Source organism: Grampus griseus (genome assembly GCF_964374135.1).
Source record: "Grampus griseus genome assembly, chromosome: 14".
In the NCBI taxonomy this organism is placed as follows: Eukaryota; Metazoa; Chordata; class Mammalia; order Artiodactyla; family Delphinidae; genus Grampus; species Grampus griseus.
In genome coordinates this window covers 30,182,148-30,206,099 of record NC_139008.1, presented here as the reverse complement: position 1 = coordinate 30,206,099, position 23,952 = coordinate 30,182,148, and the positions used below count along the sequence as shown (strand labels likewise).

Genomic DNA, 23,952 nt, shown 5'->3' with positions numbered 1-23,952 from the left:
GATGGAGAAAAACTGGAAAGTTTTACGATACATTTTGGAGCTACAGCCAGGACGAGCTGATGGACTGGATGTGGGGGGTGAGTGAAAGGGACACTGGGGCAGCTGTGTGTGGCCATTTATGAAGACAGGGAGACAAGGGCAGGAGTGGGGCCGGGGGCAGAGACTTCTGCTTGATTTGGGTGGGAGTGGGCACCACGAGAGGAGTCTGTGTGATGCCCAGGGCCCTGCCTCCTGCCACTGTGTGACTGGTGGTGCCATTTCCAGAACCAGCAAGTGTGGGCTATGAAGCAGGTTTGGAGAGGAAGCTGGAGACTTCAAGTTCAGCACCCTGAGACCCAGGTGCCTGGGGTACCCCCATGGGAAACTGCCTAGCAGGGGGAGCTGCCGCTTGGTTTATGCTCTAGTCTGGCCTGCAAGCACAGGTCTGCATTTGGGGGGGCCATTTGGTGGTGGTGGTGGCGGCGGCGGTGGGTGGGTGGGTGGTTGCTGTTTTGGTTAGGCAGCAGGCAGTTAGCTGCACTTAACCTTCAGCCTCTCTTTTCCAGATCCGTGCCCTCTAAGCAGGGCCCCTAATGAAATGGTCTCTTTCCGATAGATTTTCCATCATAAGACAATTTTAACATAAAAGCAATGTTAATAAAAACCAAATGTTAGCTCAGGCCTTCCAGTAAATCATAATAGATTAGATGCTGCACCGAAATGAATATCACAGTGGAAAGGGTTGACCGGTTGGAGGAAGGCTCTCGCTGTGATTCAGTCGGGCCCCGTGATGAAGACTGGTTCCTATCTGTAATAGCAGATGCAGCCCTCTCTCCTTTGTCAAGTCTGCAGGGCCCTGGCCCAGGGGAAGGGGAAGGGGGGTGAGTTTTGTAGCTTTGTCTTCCTAAAGGTTCCCCTGCTCCACCCACTAACCCTTCTGCTCCCTGCCCCCTCCATTTATCATTGTTTACACAAGAGGAATCTTGGGCTTTTTGCTTTTTTTGTTTTGCTGAGAAGTTACTGGAACATGGATGAGAGGTATGGGAAAGGTTGAAAGGTAACAGGATAATAAAGGGAGGCTTTTGCTATGCGGAGAGCTGGGAAAATACCATTTTGGATCTCGACTGACACATAATCAGAACTGGAAGTACATTGGAAATTGGCCCAACATCTGGTTAGCTTTCGAAATAGTTGGTCTATAGTCTTCCAAAGCTGGCAATGCTTGTGTGACTCCAGCAAAGGAGACCTAAAGAAAGAAAAAAAAAATTTTTTTAATTAATTAATTTATTTTTGGCTGCGTTGGATCTTCATTGCTGCGTGCAGGCTTTCTCTAGTTGCGGTGAGCAGGGTCCACTCTTCGTTGCAGTGTGCGGGCTTCTGGTTGTGGAGCATGGGCTCTAGGCACGCGGGCTTCAGTTCTTGTGGCACACGGGCTCAGTAGTTGTGGCTCGCAGGCCCTAGAGCACAGACTCAGTAGTTGTGGCACACGGGCTTAGTTGCTCCGCGGCATGTGGGATCTTCCCGGACCAGGGTTCAAACCCATGTCCCCTGCATTGGCAGGAGGATTCTTAACCTGCACCACCAGGGAAGTCCAAGAAAAAAATTTTTGACTATTATTTTTACCTGGCACTATTGTGGTCTCTTTATGCAGGTTTGTCTGTCTACTTCTTTTTATGTAGCTTTGGTCTGGGTCTGTTCTACCCTTGTCCTGAATGGGGGTTTCCACTAAGGAGGAAGAATCTAGAACCCAGAGGGGAAGCTTAGGAGCTGGTTACTGACATCACGGAGCCACACCCTTCCCTTCTATTTGGGATTCTTTGAATTAGTTAGTTGGGAGTTTGGCCCCCACCAGGCCGCAGCCCGCTGCTTGTAGGGTGGGAGTGATGACAAGGGAGACCCGTTCTGACTCACTGGGGCAGAGCGGGATCTGACCCCGGTGGGGAGGGAACGAGGAAGCGTGTGGTCTGCTGGAATCTGGACGTGCGAACGCAGCTTCCCGGGCCATGTGAAGTGCATCTGGGTTTCTCTGGAATTTGTCACTTGGCACTTAGGGGGTTGAAGCAAATAGGACAGTATATTATCTACAGTGTTTATTTTAGTCAGAGGGAAATGGCTGGCGAAGGAACTCGATCGGGTTTGCAACAAAACCTGCATCTCAGTGACTGGAAACCTGTGTGTGTGTGTGTGTGTGTGTGTGTGTGTGTGTCTGTGTCTGTCTGTCTGCCTGTCCATCCGTCCACCTGCACATGTGCCGTTTCCCTTTCACATGCATATCATTGTCATATTGTCACACTGACCTTGTTCATTCACAGCTGTGAGCCACTGTTTTGTTTGGACCCAGAAGAATGTCTTAGAGACAGTGGTGGGAAAAAGAGAGAGATGGGGAGGGAATGAGGCACCTGGCCGAGCAGGAACTTTGGGGAAAGAGCGGAGATGCCCAGAGGGGTTCTTTACGAAGTTTTGCCATGTGTTGTGTGGAATGGACCCTGCTCTCTGCCTCCCCTTGGCTTGGTGGTAAAATCTACTGCACATAGGATGCATTGCAACATGGAGTCTGTTTTGGGAAAGTGCTGGAAGCAGGGAGATCACCTTGAGTGGCCAGGGGGATGGAGGCTGCTCTAGAGTTGGCCATGACAACCAGATCATGTCACCTGCTAGCTGCCCTCCAGGGGTCCTGGCATCCAAGCCATGTCTGTCCCTCCCCTAGCTTCTGCCTCATCACTTCCACCCAAAGCCCCGATCCCACTCTCCCTGAGCTCTCCCATACTCCCTGCCCTGCCCCTTGGCCTGGCAAGTCCTGGTCGTCCCTGAGCAGCTCATCCTTCAGAATCCAACCTAGCTGCTCGTCCCCTGCACTCCCCACAGACAGTTCAGCATGCCTTCTTTGGGCCTTCTAGAATAGCTTGACGTTAGCTTTGGTTAGCTTGTTTTCCTTTCTGTCCTTTTGTTCTTTCATTCTTTCTTTCCTCTTATAACACAGCTGATATAGAACTACATTAAGCCACGTTCAAAGTAAAAATTCCCATCAGTGCAAGGTAACGACAGGTAACTATTGAACGTGACCGAGTGCTGCTTCTTACTGCGTCCTGACAGCAACCCTGGGACGGGCAGTTTCTGTAATTATTCCCATTGAACATGTAAGGAGGCTGAGAGTCCAAGAGGTAAGTATCAAAACAAAATTCTTCCAGCACCTGGCACCTGGCTCTTTCCCCTTCCATCCCGGCCACAGTGCAGCAAGAACCCTGGGAGAGAACGAGCCCAAGGGCACGAGGAGGCCTTGCGGGGCGGGCGGTTGCTTTTGTCAGACCAGAGGGCAGGCCCCTCTCAAACTGTTGCTGTGGTCAGCTCACCACACAGGGGGTGCCACCCCCTTCCCAGCTGGATCCTGTCCATCTCCAGAATCAACCTAGTTCTAACTGTGCCTCTAACGTGGTCTGTGACCTTGGGGACGTGACTTAACATCTCTGGGCCTTAATTTCCTCACTAAAGGAAGAGGTTGCATTGGAATCTGGTCCTGTGATGTCTTGAGGTTTTTCAGTCCCCCTGGTTCCCCCGCTTCACGGAGGGTGGAGCTACCAGCCGAGGAAGGTCAGGATAACCTTGGCAGATTTTTCTTCCTGTTGAGAGAAGATTTTGCCGCAGATTTCCTCATTTTTGACAAATTCTAAGGGAGTCAGGGCAATAATAGGCAAGAGACAAAAAAAGGAACTCGCCATGGAAATTCAAGAGCTGCTCCGAGTCTGCCTCCCAGGCCCTCACGGCTGCCGCTGCGTCCCCGGGGGAGCCAAAAGCTGGCTCCGTCTTCTTTGAAGTGGGGTGACGGGTTGGGGGTCATGGAAGTGGGTGATGTGCCGGGCAGGCCGGGGAGCCATTGTTTTCCCCAAAACTGCTGATGACAGTTCCCAGAGGGCCAAGAACGAAAGGGTAGAGAGAGATTCACACGGTGTTGACATTTCTGGAAAAAAGCAAATGGTAGAAAGATTCAGTTGATGTCCTTCTTGCCATTTAATAAACCAGAATGCTTCAGAGTTAGACATTTAGCATCAAAACGAGATACAGAATCCACAAATCAAATTTTCATCACAATCAAATTTTTGGATGAAGCCACATCGGTGCGGTGTGAGAGGGGGACCTGCTTACCTCCAGCCCTCGGGCTGCCTCCACCCGTGTCATCTCCTTGGCATGACTTAGCCTCCGGTTCGGAGTTGGAAGGAATTCAGTAGCGCAAGATATATTGTTATGCTTTATTACGTCAACGTGTGAGTGTGGGAGTTACTTAGAATCCAGACAATCAGCTCCTCGCTGCTGTCCTGCAGTATTTTGTCAGGGTTCTAAATGAAGCATCATCTAGTACTCAAGGGGCCGTATTTCAAGAGTTCCCAGAAGTGCCACCACCCCCCTTTTGCAGAATAACAGGAAAAGACGTGCTTCAGGCACAAACAATCCTTCCAGCTCCCCAGGCGTGGAGCAAGTGAAATGTTTGTTTCTGCGAGCTTTTCTGCAAGCCTAGTTTTCCAGAGCCGTGCTCGGCGAGAGGAGAGGGTTTTGGAGCACTGCCCGTCTCACACCTGGCCTGGCGAAGTGACCCCAGCGGGGTCGTCCTGTCGCCCTAGCCCCCAGGTCCTGCTTTAGGAAAAGTGATGCTCGGTTCACTTAGACTCTGAGTGTGCCCTCTCTCCTTTCCCAAGCCCCCCACCCCACCCTCACCCTCCCCCACCCCACCCCCACCCCCGTCTCATCTTGGTCATTGAAATGCTGTTAGATTTCCCTGGAGGAAAAGTGATTCCTCTGCCCCTTAAACGTAGCCCCATAGATCCGCTCTCGCGCCTTTCTGTGAGCCCGGCATGGGGCTGCCGCCTCTGTGTTTCCCACGCGGGGGCCCAGCTCTCCAGTTTGGTGTTAAGGGCAGGAGATGCAATTGGTGGGCACGATTGTAGGTTCCTTTCTGTCTGGTCTGTTTCCCCCATTGTGGGACGGGTCTCACACAGGGGTGCCCTCGGGGGGTGCGCAGACCAGCCCCGAAACGGCAGCAAACCCCACAGTGCCAGAGTTTCTCCTTTTCCCACCCCCTTCCCGCTCCTCTGACTGTGCCCAGGAGCATGTCACAGTTGGGCTAGTGTAACCTCAGCACCTTTCACGCACCTGCCGATCGCCCTTTCTAATTCAGAGCAGGCCTCGGGCCACAGTGAGTAGCCAGTCAACAGTCTTTGGCTGAAACGTAAAAACCTTGTTGCTGTTGGTGTTGCAGCCATGCTGATTTCCCATTTGCAAGTAGTATTAGAAAATGTATGTTTTAGGGAATTCCCTGGCGGTCCAGTGGTTAGGACTCGGCGCTTTCACTGCCGAGGGCCTGGGTTCAATCTCTGGTCGGGAACTAAGGTCCCTCAAGCTGAGCGGCATGGCCAAAAAGAAAAGAAAAGAAAAGAAAATATATGTTTTAATATATTTACTTAAGTTCCAGTTACAGAAAACTCTGAGGTGAGTCATAGTACAGGCAGCACCGGTCATGGCAGGAATCACAAAGACGGACCGTGGACGGCCGAGGTTGAGGAAGACCTGCTCGAAGGGGCCATTCAGGACACGGGGGGCACTCGGTATGGCAGCTGCGCCTACAGCCGGCCCCTTCCCTCCGTTTCAGGCATGGATCCTGAGAAACTCGAGCGGATCCAGCTGCCGGTGCCCACTGCGGCCGAGAAGACGACCTACAACCACCTACTGGCTGAAAGACTCATCAGGATCATGAACAACGCAGCCCAGCCAGGTGCCCGGGCGTGCAGGCGGTTCCCAGGGTTGGTAGAGTTACGGGGACCAGGCCCCACACTGGCACCAGGAGCCCTGGCTTCTAGATCTGGCCCTGCTGGGAATCCAGGCAGACCTCAGCCATTCCCCTGCCACATACCCCCGTGTCCTGGGCCACCCGGACCCCTCCCATCCAGCTGTGTCTTCGTCTCGAGGTCTCCTCCTCTTTCCTTCCCCCATGGTGTTTGTGCCAGACCCTCTCTTTCTTCTCCTTCCATACTCAACCCTGCTTTGGTCAGTTTTGCCTGTGTCTGCAGCCCTCCTCTTGGGGTGGCCCAAGGCCACATTTGAGCATGAACTAGGCTGAGAGTATGAGTACGAGATGTACCCAGTGTCTGGCACGTGTCAGCCTAGTTCTGAGGTCTTGGCCAGCACCGACCTACAGCCGCATTAGGGGCTAGAAAGAGCAAGTGGAATGAACTAGCACAGTGGGTCTCAGCTGGGGGCAGCTTTGCCTGGGACATTTTTGGTGGTCACAACTTGGGGAGGGGTTGCTACTGGCATCTGGTAAGCAGAGGCCACGATGCTGCTAAACATCCTACAGTGCACAGGACAGGCCCCCACAGCAAAGGATTATCTGGCCCCAAATGTCAATGATGCCGAGGCTGAGAAACCCTAATTGCAAGGCAGGGAGAGAGGCCATCGGGGCGTGAGTGAGTGCGCGGGGAAGGGCCGGACGGAGATGCAGCCTGGTGGAGAGAGAACCGCTGGGCTGAGTGATCAGGAGCAGTCCAGGGGGTGGCCCCAGTCAGGCTCAGGAGAAGGGCAGGCGTCCAGGGTTGGGACTGCAGATGAGGACCTCAGAGTCAAGGGGGGAGGTGGCCAGAAGCACAGTGTGACTGCTGCGGAGTGAGTGCAGGGGCTTGGAGAACCGGGTCCAGGGCCTAAAGGGTATCAGTAAACTCAACAAATGTTTATTGAGTGCCTCCTGCATGCCAGCCTCTGTATGCGAGGGACGAGGGTATAGGAAGTAGGGGACAGACATGGATCCTGTACTCCAGGAGCCACGGCTGGGGGTCTGTGGAATCTAGACCTCAGTGTGGGGTCAGGGCCAGAACTAACACTGTGGGGCTCACAGATGTTTTTTTTGTTTGTTTGTTTTTGCGGTATGCGGGCCTCTCACTGTTATGGCCTCTCACGTTGAGGAGCACAGGCTCCGGATGCACAGGCTCAGTGGCCATGGCTCACGGGCCTAGTCGCTCCTTGGCATGTGGGATCTTCCCGGACCGGGGTACGAACTCGTGTCCCTTGCATCGGCAGGCAGACTCTCAACCACTGCGCCACCAGGGAAGCCCTCACAGATGGTTTTTAAAGTCACAGGAGAGGAGAGAGGCGTGTCTAGGACTGAGCTCTGGGCCACTACCGATCTCTGAAGGTGATATAGAGGGGGAGCCAGCTCCAGAGCCTGGGCCAGGCCCCACGTGAGAGGGGGAGGGCCAGGAGGAAGGTGTCCTGGGTGGCAAGAAAGATGTGGGTGGCTCAGGACCAAGGGGCGCTCGGTGGAGTCAGTTTCCACGGGAGGTCTAGTTGGGGGAGGCGGAGCACGTTCCTGAGGATGGTGGCCCCAGACCGGTTGGCAGGAGCTGTGTAACTGGACGGGCCTCGGTGATGGGGAAGGTGGAGCATGGCCTGGGTGCTGGGGAGGAGCGTCCACGGTGGGGAGGATCGGCAGGCCCCCTGAGGACGGTGTATTTCTGAAGAGAAGAGGTTGGGGCAGCTCAGAGGGACAATCTGGAAGCTTCGATGAGGCCTCAGGAGTTTGCTGCTCCCTCTGTTCCCCTGGAGAGATGGACCAGCAGGAGGAATAGTCAGCAACTTGGCAGGAACTTGCAAAGGAAGAAGGGTCTTGGTGGAAAATCACCATCCGCTTGCCTGGAGGCAGCAGGAGGGGCGTTTCTGACCTGGCCCACAGCGCAGCTCTGTGGAGGGGCAGGCAGGAGTGAGACTGTGCTCCGGAGAACTCCTGAGCTTGCAGGAAGGCAGGGGGAGGGGGGGCACTGCTGGGCCTGGGCCGCGGTGCAGAAGTGGTGGTGGGGCTGGGACGGGGAGAACGGCCGAGCTGAGACTAACCAGCCTCTGCCCGGGTGGCCCCTGGGGTTGTGTCGTGCTTAGGAAGGCCTGGTTTTGCTCGTATGTAACCAGTTCATTTTTGGGCAAACAGATTCCCTCTTCTCACCTGTTTGCTGCCCTACCCCCACCACTGCCCTAACACACACACACACACACACACACGCACGCACGCACGCACGCACGCACACACACGCACGCACGCACGCACGCACGCGTGCGCGCAGCGTTAAAGGCCAGCCAGGGAGGTGTGCAGCGGTGTGTCTGCCTTGAGTTTTTCCCCAGTGGTCCATCCTGGTCCCTGTTGTTTCCAAGACCTCCGAGATGTGGCCTAGAAACTACCCCCTCTCCTGGCCCCTCCTTCCACATGGAGGCCTCTCCCCAGAAATGAGATTAAAGACTCAGGGGGAGTTTGCTAAGAGCAGAATGCCCTTCAGTCAGCGGTCACGGGTGCTTTCTAGGCACGATGCCAGATGTGGGTTTTGGCATTCAGCGCACCTGGAGTCCACCACAGCCCAGGGTGAGACTTGGGACAAGCCACTTCACTTTTCTAAACCTCAGCCTTTAGAGAACCCATTGCAGTGGGGTTTTAGAGAGACTCCTTGAGGGAGCGTCTCTAAAGCACCCAGACCATGCCTGGCTCACAGCAGGACAGCAGGTTGTGTTAGTCAGAACTTGGTTGCAGTTGACAGAAACCCAACTGAGACTCGCTGAGACAGTACAAACAAACAAACAAGACTGTTGGCTTGCATGACTTCAAGTCTGTTGGGCGCTGGCTTGAGGCACAGCTGAATCCGGGGCTCAAACAATGTTTTCAAGCCTGTCTTTGGGCTCTGTGGCCTTCTGCCTTGGCCAGATGACTGCCTGCAGCTCCCGCCACCTGTCTCTGTCGGGCTCTAGACTTGCTGTAGCAGAGACGCTGGGCAGCCTGGTGGAAGGGAGGACTCAGGGCTCAGTTTGTAGAACACGCTGGTGAGGTGACCACTGCGGACTATAGTGCTCGGGCCATCAGGGCCCCACCGCTGTCCCTGTCCTCTCCGCAGCCCAGCACGAGGAGAGGGTCTTGAGCCCGGTGGTTCCAGTAAGTTGTGGAACTGAGCCTTACTGACTGTGACTGGCTCCCTTGCTCGCCCCCTACGCAGTCACTGTGACCAGGGGGCTGGATGGCCCTGACCAGCCTGGGGGATGTGCCCACCCCTGGGACAGGGGAAGCAGGACCAGCTCCACCCAAATCACATGACCGAGAGCAGGGCTAGTGGATCTCCAAGGGAAACTGGGGGTGCTTGTCCCTGAAGAAAGGGAAGGAATGCTGGACAAGCAAAGTGACCGCAGATGGCCACTTTCTAGGCCTTCAATAATAAGTAGTTACCCATTTTTCCTGCCTCCTCTCCCCCCATAAGGGGACTTTGGGTAGCATTTGGTACAGGCGATTTTGATGAGAACATTCAATTGTAATTGATTGGGAAGGAGGTTGGCACATGGGGGCTCCCTCTGTACCCCCACTGGATGTCGGGGGACCTGTCAGCTGACCTCCAAGTCGGGAAGGCAAGAGACTGCCTGTGAGGGCATGCAGCCCGGGGTACGCGCGGCTGACCCCGGTGTGCTCCGCAGATGGCAAGATCCGGTTGGCGACGCTGGAGCTGAGCTGCCTGCTCCTAAAGCAGCAAGTCGTGACCAGCACGGGCTGTATCATAAAGGACGTACACCTGGCCTGCCTGGAGGTGAGGCCCCCTTCCTCCTGCACCCGTGCCCCGGGGGAGGGCAGGAGGAGGTCGAGGGAAGCTGCTGCATCCAGACCGCAGCCCGGTCCGCGGCACCACTGCGAGGAAGCTGGGCCCCAGACCCCTGCCGCCCCCTCTGCCCACTTGCTCCCGCAGACCTACCCTTCCACTGAGATGGGCCCGAGAAGCCCACTTACTAGTGAGTTTTAGTAGTTCTCTTGTATTTGGCTCTGAATTTGTCTCCGGGATTTTTTTCTTTTTATATTATGAAAGTTTTATACGTGTACAGATACACATTTATTTATTTATGGTTTATCGTGCTACTATGTTCATTCATTGTTTTAAATAGCTTTCATTGTCTTCCCTCTTATTTTCCATGTTTATTTTAGAAAGTTTAGAAACTACAGAGAGGTAAAAGGTAATGATAGTTGACACTTCGGTGTGTGTCTTTCCAGATACCACATACACTCACACACACGTTTACAAGTGAATTTTTCTTTTTATAAAAACAGAGTTATCAAGGCCATGTTGTAGAACCCGTTTCTCTCATGTAACTGTGTATCAGCAGCTTTCCATGTCATCACATTGAATCGTCTGTCCTTTGCCCATTTTTATTTTGAGCTCCTTCTCCCCCACCCCCTTACGAAGAACCACTTTATAGATTAAGATTATTAGCCCAGCGTCTGTCTTATATAGACTCAGACTTTAGAATTTGTGATTTACCCAACTCACTCGCCTCCATGAGACCTGCCCCCTCACACCCTCCCTCTCTTTTAACAGGGAGCCCGAGAAGAAAGTGTCCACCTGGTGCGGCATTTCTATAAGGTAAACTGCCGGAACTCAGGGGTACAGCAGTGTGTGTGTGTGTCGTATAAACCAGACTGTAGTGTCTTCAGTTATTTCTTACACCCTATGGGTCCTGAGTAAAAATGTTCAATTTCATCCTCTCCGGAGCAGTGGTCTCTGCACTTTTCTGTCCATGCTCTTGTATCAGAACAACTTTTGAGGACTCACCCCTAGTATGGGACTGTTTATTTATCAATTATATATGAATTTGTTCATTGATGGATTTACATGTAAATGATGAATTATATACAGATAGTCATATGACTAAATAATACATATGAACTTATGTGTTCATGAATTACATATGCTTATACATATAAAATTACTGAATTACATATGAGTTTATAAATTATATGCATGTGTATTATTTATATACATGTACAGGCAGACCTCAGAGATCCTGTGGGTTTGGTTCCAGATCACCACAATAGAGCAAATGTCACAATAAAGAGAGTCACGCAAACGTTTTGGTTTCCCAGCGCTAATCAAAGTTATGCTTACATTGTACTGTGGTCTGCTAAGTGTGTGATAGCATGGTGTCTAAAAAAAGAGTACATACCTTAATTAAAAATACTTTACTGCTAAAACATGCTAACTATCATCTGACAACACAGGGTTGCCATGGACTTTCAATTTGTAAAAAACATTCAGTATCTGTGAAGCAGTAAAGCAAAGTGCAATGAAATGAAGTGTGCCTGTGTGCCCATACAGGCTCTAAACATTTATCATGAATGTAGTGAGAGCTGGTAAAGGACCACCGTAACTTTCAGTATTTGGAAAACTTGTAGATCTGTCTTCAGTTTCCAGATGATTCGTTTTAAGATACTGCATTGTGATAGTTTTGTTTACCTCTTTTCTTAAGGCATAATATAGCCTTAGGCAAGGCTCATCATTTGTCAGCAACAGTGGATTAATCCATATGCCAAGCAGTCTTAGTTTCTGACTCTTTGGCCTCCACATCAGATCTCTCCAGATCCAGTGAGTGGTGGTTTCCCCTTGTACTCTGGCTGATGAAGAGATCCTCCCTGGAGGAGGAAAGGCGTGGGCCTCACCCTTTTCTCATTCACTTGCGCTGTTATTCATTGTTTGTACTCACAGCAGTTTAGCTGTGAGCTAGATACACATATGAACGGGAATCTTTTTCTTTGTAAGAAGCTTTTTAAGCCACCGCCCATCATTGTCAGTGTTCATTGAGATAAAACCAGGTCATGTAATCTGGAAGTGTACCTTGCCGCGATCAGATGACGCCACGCAGCTGCAGTACGGCGGACATGCCCAGACGAGGGTGGTACCACTGTGGGCCCCACGCACCGGGGCAGAAATCCCAGTCTCCCCTTAGACCGGCCCAAACCACACTTGGCCTTGAAGTGAGGATACGAGTCCTCGGCAGAGGCATCTTTGAAGCTCTTTCCGGTATAACTGCTCTTAGTTTATTCCCCTGCCCCCCACCCCCACCCTGGCCCCCCAAAAGCTTCTGGATTGCAAAAACAGGAAGACATATAGGTAGGCATCTTCCCAGAGGATTTTTCTTTCTCACTGACAAAAGGAGAACTGTATTTGAATTGCAGCTCCCTTCTCCCAACCCAGATTTTTCTCTCTTGTATCCTAAAAGGTTTGCACCCTAAGTACAGTATCTCACAAGCTTATGGATATTCTCAAGGGTTGCTATTTCTGTGGTTATTGCATGGTTCTCACACCACACAAGAACTTCCAAGTTTACCTGTGGTTCTGATCACTGGAAAAACATATAGAGGACCTATTGCTTTTCCCACCCCCAACTGTGTGTGGGGTGGGGGGGCGGGGAGGGCGCTTAGGAGACAGGCCAGGTCTAGCAGCCCTGACACGCTCAGCCAAGTCTCCCCTGCCCTCCCCCGTTGCAGGCCTATCCAGGGTGGTCATAATGACTTGTGTGCATCAACTCATTTTGTCTTCCTATTGCACAGACGTGGGCTCTCATCCCAGTCTTGCAGTGAAACAAAGAGAGGCTCCAAGAGGTACGGCTGAGATTGGCCCCTGGTCTATGTGTCTCACAGCCAATTCCTCCCCGTCACCCTGTTCTGGGAGGGACCTCCGGGGCAGAGTCATCTGGGCTGCAGGAACTCCAAAACCCCAAAGGCGCACCTCAAAAACAAATGGAACAAGCCGTATAATTTTAGAGTTAAGCATATTTAATCATACTCTTCCTTTCAGAGGTGTGGAGCCTCATAGCTTTAACATGACAACCGAGATTCTTATTTTCTCCAACCATTCTCAGCAAGCAGATGGCCTTAAATACTTGAAACGTTAACCCTTTTTATATTTTAATTATATATGAAGTTATTTTTGTTGTTTTTACTTAACTGCCTTGACACTAGAAATCTAACTACACATGCTTGAAAAAAAGGAGAAAAGCGTTGAGGTTCCATTTGATATTTGGGCTTTCTTTTGGGTGTGTGTGTTCTTATTCACGTGTGTATTTCACTTCCTGGTGATTTACCAGAACTCGCTAATAAGAAACAGATGGTCCCAAAAACCTCAAACTGGAGTTTATAATACTTTGTTGTTTATGGGGAAAAAATGTGCATAATCTTCTCTTTCCTTCCTTTCTTTTTAGGGAGAAGAAATCTTTTTGGACATGTTTGAAGATGAGTACAGGAGCATGACGGTGAGTGAGGGGCCAGACGCGCTTGTGGGTATGCAAAGCTTGTCCTGCCGAACCAGGGGAGAACTCGTCTCATTCGGAGCTTTCCATCCGAATGACAGAGACTGGTGGGGAAGTGCATTGAAAACAGTGCCTTTTGATCCCCACCAGTGAAACTTCAGATGACATTCACTCCCCCTAAGTTAGGCTGAGTCATAAGATGGTTCAGAAAGATTCACTTTGATATGAATAGTATTTGATTGAGGACTTAGTCCGTGTCAGGTGAGTCCGTGTCAGGTGTGTGCAGCATGTCGTACATGTGAAATCTCTTAATCCCCATGTCAGCCTGATGGGAGTCACTGCTATCATTATCCTGCTTTTGCCGATAAGGAAATAAGAGTCAGGGAGCTTGAGGGAGGCGCCCACATGTGCCCAGGCATCGAGGAGCAGAGCCGTCACCTCCCAGTGCCCTGCCCTGCTCTGCATATTGTGCTGCCTCCTTCTTCTCTGTGCCACCAGAATGTTCCCGCACCTGGCTTTCCCTCGAACCTGCAGTGCCAGCCCGGGGTCTCCCCTGTCTTGCAGAAGATTGCAGGTTGCTCTGTTTTGTTCATTCGCCTCTGGATCCCCAGCACCTGCCCCTTAGTTGACACTCAGTAACTAGATGATAAATCGCCCTTTTCACGGACAAAAGAGTGAAGTGATTCGGGAACTTTACAATAAACCCAAGGGTTTAAAATGTCAAAAAGAAAAAGACAGCGTGTGCTGCGTGGCTCCCTGGCCCATCTCCGGGCGTCTGGATGGCTGGGCCCTCACCACATCCTCGCTCACAGCACATCTGAGGCCTCGCGGAACCTGTTCAAGGGAAAAGTGTAAATTGGTATAATTCACCTCCAGAAGTGCCCCAGCAGTGACCAGGCCTCCTCTCGGTGCTATGTGAGCCGCCCGTGTGCGCCTCACACCTTTGATGCCCACACCCCATTATCCCCTCGACCCCCCCAAAGAGTATCTCAGTCTTCTACTCTTTGGACCATGAATTGGAGTGGAGTGGAGTCAGTGGTCAGCTGCCGCCTTATGTTATGCCCGTGACGTCCCCTTCCACAATGTAATTCTCCAGAAGTTTGGCTTCTTGTTTGGAAACGTAAGGCTCGTGTGTCACTTGACAACACAGTAAAGCTTGGGCTCCTAAACCCCTGCACAGTTTCTGCTTTTGCTACTTACTAACTGGAACCCTGAGCGGGTTGCTTACTTCTGAGCCTGGATTTTTCCATCTGTAAAATGGGGCCCAGACCACACAGCTTTCCAGGCTGGTTGTGAAATACCTAAGGGCTGCCTCCTATAGAGGTTCAGCACCACGGATATTCGGTTCCCCTCCCTCCTGCCCTAGGGAGCTTCCTGGGTTTTGTTTGTTTGTCTCAGTGACACATTTATTGCATGTTTTGCAGAAAGCCTGGAACTCTAGGGAAGGAACAGCTGGCATATACCCAGCACCCCTATCTGAGTTGTTAGCTCAGACTTAAGGAAATGAGCACTAAGCTCAGCGAAGTTGGCACAGCCTCTCGGGTGCTGCCAAAGCCAGGCCTTCACTTCTGACCCTTCACTGTTTCTCCTGTCACCTCTTGCTTCATGCAGAGGCATAATGGGCAGGAGTCCTCGAGGGGGCTTGTCGGAGGTGGTTGGGAGCGGAGGGGTGGAGAGGAGGGAGCTGCGAGGGAGCCGAAGGCAGGCCGGGAAGGCTGGAACCCCAGGTGCCCCGGAGACAGGGCTCTGCCACCCCCACTCTGGCGTAAAGGAATAGCGACGGTAGACCTCAGGCCTTTGGAGGAAGGCTTCACGGGTCCAAAATAAGAAGGTAGGCAGCACGTGCGAAGGGGCTCCCTGTTCACCAGGTCTCTGGACGGCCGGACCCTCTCCACAGCTCTGCCTTGTTTAGTCAGCTTTATGTTACAGGAGGGAAAAAATGTGATATGATTGAAGCCCACTTTCTAAAAGAGACCAGAAAAAGCTCATGATGCTTAAAGGAGTAAAATTAATTCTATAGAATATTTACCTTTGTGAAATGTCATTCCTTTATGATGCCAGGTAAATGAAGTGTCAGTGTCCAACAACACGTGCAATTAAGGGGTCAGTACTGACGCAACAAAGTTCCAGGAGGGGAGGTGATGTTAGCATGTGTCTTGGTAATCGGAGAAGGCTTCCTGGAGGCGGTGTGGAAGGAGGCAGACAGCTCTGCCCCTCTGGCCCAGTGGCTGTGGGCACGCGCCCTCCCTCCGAGCTCAGCGATCCCCTCTGTAGTATGGGACAGCCCCAGCACCCGCCCAGTAGGAGGTGAGCCCTGCAGGGGCCTGGCGAGAAGTAGGTGCTTAATAAGTGACTTGGTTCTGTTACCCCAGGTAAGAAGCCAGGGGGACAAGGAAGGAAGGGGAAATGCGGGTTGTGTTGTGGAAATCATAGTGGGTCTGGAGAAGGGCAGGCCTGGGTCCGTGTCATGGTTCTGCCGCCAGCCAGCTGAGTGCGCCCACATCCATTCCTCGGCTTCCCCAAGCCTCCGTTTTCTCGGTAAGTTCGGCAGCCTCCCTGCTGGGGTTGTTGGGAGGCTTGGACAGGGCCTACGCGCAAAGCCGCTAGTTCTCTGCCTGGCCCGCAGTCAGGTCCCCTTAAACGGGGGCCACGTCGCTACATCTGCTGTCATCGTATTGGAAGTGCCAGCAAAGGAGGCGGGCAGCAGTCAGGCTTCCGCACACAGGGCAGACCACCCTAAAGGGACCACCGTAAAGGGCTGGCCTCCTTACTGAGGCCCCTCTCCCTGCTGCGGCGAGGGGAACAAGAGGGTGAGAAAGAAGAGCTTTCCACAGCAGGGAGGCAGCTTCTCCAGAGTGTCTGAGCTGTCACTGCAGATGAGGGGACATCTGCAACTTCAAAAACAACAAGGCACATCTCTCACATCTGGCTGCCTCGAGGCTTCACTCAGTCTGAATCTCAGTTGATGTGCTCTTTAATATGTGCCGATGGAGGTGAGAGGCCAGTGTCACCTGCCCCAGCGCCTTCCTCCCTTCAGTGAGCTTCCCTTCGATGTCTGTCTTCTAGATGAAGCCCATGAATGTGGAATATCTCATGATGGACGCCTCCATCCTGCTGCCCCCCACGGGCACGCCGCTGACGGGCATTGACTTTGTGAAGCGGCTGCCGTGTGGTGACGTGGAGAAGACCCGGCGGGTGAGTGGGCGCTCTACTCAGCCTCTCCTGGGCTGCTGCCCTCCAGGAGCACCTCCGGAGCGGGGGGCGGAGGGTTCCCGACCACATCCAGACCTGCCTTCCAACACGCCTTCAGGAGAGCCAGAGCTCCTCCCTCGCACCCCGCCACCAGGCCTAACTTCCCCAGGCGCGCTGCCCTTTGTTAAAGCAGAGATTGAAATTCCATCGTATCTGGCCACAGATGCCGGATGTCGGTGTTGGTGGCAGGCAGGCTGCCTTCGCTGGCGCGGAGCTGGCCCCAACCCCAGAGCTCTGAAAGAGGAAGCGGGGCCAGGCTTCTGCGAAGGAGCATGGGGGGTGAGCAGTCGACATAGTGCAGGTGAGGCTGCTGTGAAATCAGCCCCGTGAGACCGGGTCCCCCAGAGATGGTGGTGTTAAGGTATCTGAGGGATCTTGGGGACGAGGCACACGCAAATGCAATTGTGATTCTCGCTGGCCTGCAGGAGAGGTGTGTGAAGAGATTAGTTCTCAGAACCCAGCTGCAGTGTGTGCTTCCGTTATCAGCACTTTTTTTCTGAAGCAATCTCCCAGGGCTGTTCAGGGTATTTTATCTCCCTGGTAAGATCAGTTTCTTTCTTAGAAAGCACCATAACCTTTTCCTAGAAAATCGTTCCCTGGAGATGTGGCGGTTAGTGGATAAATTAGAGGAATTCATTGCACTCGGCTCCCGTTATCAGGCCACATCTTCCTCTGAGTTAATCCAAGTGTAACCAGAGTGGCAAAAGTGTTTTAACCTTTAGATTTTGAGGAGCGGGATTAACTTGCTGGATCTGCCTAAAGCAAGAGGATTCCATGGCCTTCCTGCTGGTGATTTTGCCTCAGATGCCTGGCCGGGTGGGGGTGGGTCACAGAGGAAGTTGGACCTGTGTCTGCAGTCAATCCACATTCCCTGCTGTCTGACCAAACCCACAACCCTCACCGCAGGACCCACCCTCTCTCCGGGCCAGTGACACCTTCCTTCCTTGTGCTCCCAGCCAGGGCTGTGGGCCCCATGGCCGGGCACGTGATTGTTTGCGGGCGGCAGTGTTTGCACTGGGCATCCTTGGCATCGGCCTTTACGGGGGGATTGGTTCTGACAAATGCATGTCATGTCTGCACTCCTTCATGGAGTGGACACGCTCACCCTTAACCTTTGGTTGGCCTAGGAGATGCTCCCAAGCAGGGTAATGGCAACACACCCAGTCAAGCTGTTGTATCCCCAGGCCAGAGAGGACCCCGTCCCCAGGTCCTCCTTGGACCCTGAGCCAGAAGGTCCAGAAGATTGTGAACGTTGAGAGCTGCTGCTCTGGGTTGCATCCTGCCTTCTTTTCAGTCCACAGTCCGTCAGGTTTCCTTAACAGTCACATGAGCTCATAGCCTGTGTGATAAAGCAGATCATTCATATCAGTTCTTTATATGAATTTCCTCACGTAATTCTACAACCACCCTAGAAGGTTGGCGCTAGTATTATCCCCATCTTGCAGAGGGATAAACTGAGGCACGAAGAGGTCAAGTGATTTGCTCAAGGTCCCCCAGCTAATAAGTAGCAGAGCCAGAATTCAACCTAGGCAGCGTGGCCATTCTGACCCGCTGCCTGCCACTGCCGCCTTCATTGTGTTTATTAGCCCCACTCCTCAAGGAATCAGAGTCTAGAGGGCGAGGTGGGAAGAGGCAGTGCCATTCCATGGGCCAAGGCCGTTTCTAAAGGAACATGGGGTCAGGTCCCTAATCCTACCCGGGGAAGGAGGTGGAGCAGCACAGAGGGCTGGTCCTTGAGCCAAGACTGTGGGGAAGGGCTGGGCAGCTGGGGGAGGCAAAGGCCCAGAAAGACGTGGCACATTCCAGCACCTCCGACAAAGAGGGGACTGTGGCCGGAGCCCACCGTGAGGGAGGCTACGTGGGAAGTGATGGGGCTGGGAGGAGCTGAAGGAGGCAGTTCCCAGAGGCCTTGGAGCCCAGCGAGGACCTTGGCCTTGTTGGCTGGTTCCTGGCATCATGTCCTGCTGGCTTGGGGCAAACGATTTTGATCCACAGGAGAAATTTAGGGGTGAGGCGTATGGCAGAGGGAAGGTTGCTTGGGCTTTGGGGTTCCTGCTCCCTTCTGAGCCACTGTCTCCTCACCCAGAAAGCAGCAGTGCCTGCCCTGCCAGCGTCCTCAGGAGGACTCAGCAGTAAGGCAAAAACACAAAGGCCAGTAGGTGCCTGAGGCTGGGGTTCTTCCTCCCTTGCCCTCACATCTCTCTTAGTTCAAGTTCCCAGGACTGTGCTGCACGCCTCCCTTGCCCCAGATGGGCTGCTAACTGAAGCACAGGCAGAGCCCCTGGGACGTCTGGGCTTCCCTGGGGTCGCTTGTGTCCGGTGAGTTTATAAAAGCAACTCTCAAGTCCCAGCATCCGTAGGTATAGAGCCAGGGAGAAGGTGGCAGGATGAGATAAAAGGGGGCTGGCCATCTCAAAGCAGAGCCATCCACCTGAGAGAAGCTTCCGTTTGTGACTTCCAGGATCCATTTCTGAAGGGGAATTTTGACCCTTCGCCCCAGTCCAGTTCCTGATGCAAGGCAGCTGTCTGGAATCCTCCAGAAGCTTAGCTCCTCGGCCCATTTCAAGCATCAGAACACAGCAGTGTGCTTTGAATTTGAGCTAAAGGAAGTGTATGGTTTAGCAAGCAATTGAGGGCTTATGTGGTTTGTTTCATGTTCTTTGCTTGTATCCAGAGAACATTCCATTTCGTCCTGTTGGATTCAAAGGTTTTCCTTCCCTTTCTTTTTTCCTTCTGCCGAGTATAGGCTTTTCTAACTTTTAGGAGGCTGACCCTTTTCAGAAATCCCACCCTTTATTTTCCTTAAGGACTTGTCAAAGTAGTTCAAACCACCCTTACTGGTAAATCATTCCTTCGTACGTTCGTCAAAGAGCCGCTGGACTCCTGAGGGTGCAGGAGTGAGTAGGGCATGCGGCCCTACTCGGGGCCTCTCATCGCATGGAGAGAGGCAAAGTTTATGAACAAGTGTGATACCAGGCTGCAGTGAGGGCTATGAAGGAAAGAGGGGACACCGCTTTGGAAAGAGTGATCAGGGGAAGCTGCTTGGCCAAGGTGACATCTGAGCAGAGACCTAGAGAGTGAGAAGGAGCCAGCCAGGCAAAGATGTAAAGGAGGCACTTTCCAGACAGAGGGAGCATAAGTGCAAAGGCTGTGAGATGCAGAAGAGTAAGGCATGTCCAGGGAGCAGGGTGACTGGAGCGGAGTGAGGGAAGGGGTTAGGAGAGGAGGGTCAGAGCCTTGCAGACCACGGGGAGACATCTGGCAATAAAGTCATGTTTTCCCTCTTGCCTTTTGCAAGTTACACCATTTATCCTATCATTCGACATATTTATCAAGCATTTTCTAGGCACTGTGCTAGATGCAAGAATAGAGAGAAAACAAATAATACAAAATAAGACCAAAATAGCAAGAGTGCCACTGAGACATCCCAGCTAAGAAGGGAGATTCATGTTGAAATGAGGTCACAGGAACTACTGGCATCTGATGAGGACATGCATGCAGAACCTTGGACTTGAGCTGGACCCACCCCACATGGAAGGGCAGTTGAGAGAAGCAGTTAAGAAAGAACACAGGCTCACAGACCAACCAAGGTTCAATCCCAACTTTAGCTGTGTGACCTTGAGCAAGTTACTTAACCTCCCTGAGCCTCAGGTTCCTCATGTGTCCTGCCTGTCAGGTCTTGCCCAGAGTAAATGGAAGAGAGCAGCTGTGAGGTGCCTGAAGAGTGGTAGAGCATTCTAGCATCTTGAGTGGGAAAGAAACAGAGTCTTTTAATGATCTAAACCTACTGAAGCTTAATGCTAGAGAAAAGAGAGTTAGGGAGAGGACTTTCTGGTGAATACCCAAAACTGAATTTAAGCCACTAGCCATCTTTTTTTTTTTAACATCTTTATTGGAGTATATTTGCTTTGCAATGGTGTGTTAGTTTTTTCTGTATAACAAAGTAAATCAGCTATACATATACATATATCACCATATCTCCTCCCTCTTGCGCCTCCCTCCCACCCTCCCTATCCCACCCCTCTAGGTGGTCACAAAGCACCGAGCTGATCTCCCTGTGCTATGCAGCTGCTTCCCACTAGCTATCTCTTTTACACTAGGTAGCCATCTTTATGGAGTAACCATGGAAGCCATCATGAAATAAAGATATTTGCATGAAGTTTTATTTGTCCCTCCGTACGTTCTGTGTCCCTGTTCCCTCGTAAAACCACAAACAGTTTTTGTGTTTATCGCTATTGACATTGAGGAAATAGGCTATTTTTCTTTTACTTTTTGGATGTATATTACACATTAAAGAAAATACAATAACATCTCATGAAGTCTCGAAGGTAGGGGGAAAGAATTTCCTGTGATTTCATCACCCTAAACAAACAATACATTTTGTGTGTCTTCTCCCATTTTTGTTTGCAAACACATCTTTTCATGGTTGCGTGGGTATGGACCCATGGACTTGCATTCATCCTTGCTGCTTTTCTCTCTCCATTGTAGAGCAAGAAGTTTTTCATACTGTGATACAGTTTTAATAAGCCTAATTTCTTACTGCTGCATAAAAAGTTCATGTGGTGACTTTTGCCATGATTTACTCAGGCATTTTCCTGCTGGTGGACATTTTGGTTGCTCCCAGTATTACATTATTTTCAACTAAACTGAAATGAGCAGCTTCACAAATACAGTGTTTCCTTTCTTTTGGCTTATTTCTTTAGGATAAGTTCCCAGAAGTGGAATTTCTGGTTCAAAGGGTATGAATATTTCGTTGTGTGACTCTACATGTTGCCAAATTGCTTTCCCAAAGGGCTGTGCCCACTTTCAACTGCTTCAGCACTCTTTTAAGAATGACTGGCTTCCGCGGCCTCGGTGGGCTCCTAACTTGAGTGACTGTCGCCTGAACTCATCAGCTTGTGCACCCGGCAAGGGCAGCGGGAGAGAGGGCTCGGACCAAGCGTTGCTCCAGGGCTCAAGGTGTCCCCTCCACTGTCTCCCACCCTGTGATCGGGGTGGTGGACACTCCATTTGCAGAGCTCCAGCCCAGGCTCGGGGGATCCACGTGACGCGCCTGACTCCAGTATGAACCAAGCTCTGTCTGACTCGGAAGCCATCCCCCACCCCACTCATGGGGCTCTCCTTGCCAGGGCTTACTCCCAGCTGCATGGAAGCAAACCGGAAAAGTCTCTTCTTTATATTTGAGCTTGGTCAGCCGTCACGCCTTTCCAAATCTAATCTCTTCTTCCAGAATCAGTCTTTGTATCGTTCTATGATAGCATCTCAAAGAATAAGGATGCCTTTTTCCTTTTCAGTAATACTTTTAAACTTGCACATTTATTTAGCAAAGTCAAGAAAAACACTCAATAAAAACCTGGGCCCTAATCCTTCAGTCTTATGAAGGCAAAGGCATGTGGTTGGAAGAACACAGACTTTGGAGTCTGGTTATTAGTTGAATCACCTTGGGCAGGCTACCTAACGTCTCTAGGCTTCGGTTTCCTGTCTATAAAATGGGAACCGTGCAGGGTTGTTAAAAGGCTCGAACAAGGTGACACAGTACAACCCTCACCTGTACCTGGCAGGCCATGGGTAAACAGAGGGAGCAGTTATTGTTTTAGAGGGCAGTGGGATGACCTGATGACCCTTATCCTGGTATCTCACCTTTCTTTTGTGGATTCTCGGAGTTGTGGGGCTGGTCACCATGTGTGCCAAACCCCATAGATGCCCATGGGAGCCCCGCTTTCGCCCAAGTGGAGTACTTGGCCCTGTGGGAACATGCCCTCACATTCATGTGTGTGGGCTTCTCACATGCTCTTCCTTCTCTTAGGAGTTGGGGCAGGACACAGGAAAAGTATTATTGGGGGTGTTTATTTTGTTTTATATTTTTAATTATTTTATTATTGTTATTATTTTGTATTCCTGGAAATATCTTCCATTTTGTTACTTGAAGAGCAAAAGCAGATGTTTTATCAAAAAGGTCTACCTTAGGAGCCAAATTCCAGGCTCCTTTAATGTTGGAAGGTTTCTGGTTTTCAGAGTGATCGGGCTGTAGAAAGCCACACACGTTTCTCCTTTTCATCCCCCAGCTTTGGTCCTGCTTGATTTCTTTGCCTTCAGAACTCCGAGAGGAACGGGTTTTTGTCACAGAAAAACCCTTCTTCTGTTTTATTTCCGTTTTCTGTTTTATTTCCCCTCATCTCTGAGGTCAGGACTCCTTACTTGAGAGCTCAAACAGCCAAGTAGTTTAAGTGACCACCCACATCTTGGGCTTTCTGCACTTGGGCTGGGTTTGAATTCCCTTGTGTATATGCCTAAGTGACACAAGTATCAAACATTCCTGGTTTCAGTCCCCACCTCACTTCTCTCAAGTGTGAACTTGATCACCCTGCCCCTCTCAGCTCCATTCCTTCCTGCTTAAAATCTTTACATTGCAATAAGGTGCCTATGGTGCCTGGCACGCAATTGGTGCTTAATATAGAAAACCTGTGTTGCTGGGTTTATAGTGAAACTACAACTCTTTTTCTTCTGATTATTACAGATGTCTTTATGAAGACTGCACTTTAAAACATTAAAAACAATCTAATCAATGCCACCACCACCACCATCATTATCATATAAAAGCTTATCTTTTCTCTAGCGCTTCTGGTTGACAGGGGATACCTGACCTCACAATAGGTCCAGGAGATAGGACTGTTCTTCCAGTTTTCTGCATTAGGAAATTAAGTAATTGGCCCAAGGTCTCCTGCCAGTTCTGGGCCAAGGCAGGATTAGGGTTTAGAGGTGCCCATGGGCACCCTGGTTGTCTGGGTCATCGGGAGCCAGTGCAAGCCTGGCTCTTTGCGAGCAGTCATCTGTCCCCCCGCCTCTTGCTTTGGGAGGCACCTTGTCTTATAAAGGGCAGCCTCCCGTCTCAGTGACCCAGGCCTACAGCCTCAGAACTTGGAAACAAGAGGACCCAAAAGCAGCTGCATGGCTCACCAGTGGTGACAGTGGTTTGTCCCCGTCGCCTCCCTGTGCCCAGATGTTGAGTGGCGGGAGTAAGGGGTGGCTGCCCCTTTACGGACCCCGTGCTGGCTGCTGCCCCGCCAGGGTCATCTCAGAATCTCCCAGCAGCCCCGTGCGGTAGAGACTCCCGCCCCCATTTCACGCAGGAGGGAATGGAAGCTCGTGGGGGTCAGGGGCCTTGCCCAGCGTGGTGGAGCTGAGAGTCCAATGCGGACCTGTATGTCTGACACAGGAGCCGTTTGCCTCGGGCAGGCCCACCAGCTACGAGTCAGGGAAAGTGGCCCAGAGGCCACCTCCCCTGTGGCTGCCCCTCCCCCTCCTGGCCTCTTGTTGGTGGGCAAGTCAGCCCCAATCTAGGACTCAAGCGGAGGGTACCTCCAGAGCAGGCTAACCCCAGGGTGAAGGCTGCTTTCTGCACAAACTTGTCTGGCTTCCAAGGCCTGGGATTCTGCTTTGTTTCTGCTCTCTGGAAATGCCTGCTCACACTGGAGTCTGCCAAGACTCCTCGATGGGCCAGGAATCCCTGTGCTGATGGGGGCCACCTCTGTCCCCAGAAAGCTGGCTGGGGAAGTCTGAGGGGCTCTCGGGGCACTGACATCACTGCACACTTGCCAGGTGGCAGATCCTCTGCCCTGTCAGTGGCACAGCCCCTGTTGTAAGGCC

At 51.6% G+C, this 23,952-nt stretch overlaps 1 protein-coding gene across 3 annotated transcripts in view; it reads left to right on the top strand.

Annotated features, from left to right (window-relative positions):
* CLEC16A (C-type lectin domain containing 16A) overlaps positions 1–23,952 on the top strand; it is a 209,816-nt gene that overhangs the window by 80,302 nt on the left and 105,562 nt on the right. For all 3 annotated transcript variants that reach the window (XM_082670276.1, XM_082670277.1, XM_082670275.1), the window contains exons 13-17: positions 5,618–5,740; positions 9,457–9,566; positions 10,347–10,391; positions 13,006–13,056; positions 16,120–16,248. In XM_082670276.1, the coding sequence (XP_082526402.1) occupies positions 5,618–5,740; positions 9,457–9,566; positions 10,347–10,391; positions 13,006–13,056; positions 16,120–16,248 (458 nt within the window). The remainder of the gene's footprint in view (positions 1–5,617; positions 5,741–9,456; positions 9,567–10,346; positions 10,392–13,005; positions 13,057–16,119; positions 16,249–23,952) is intronic.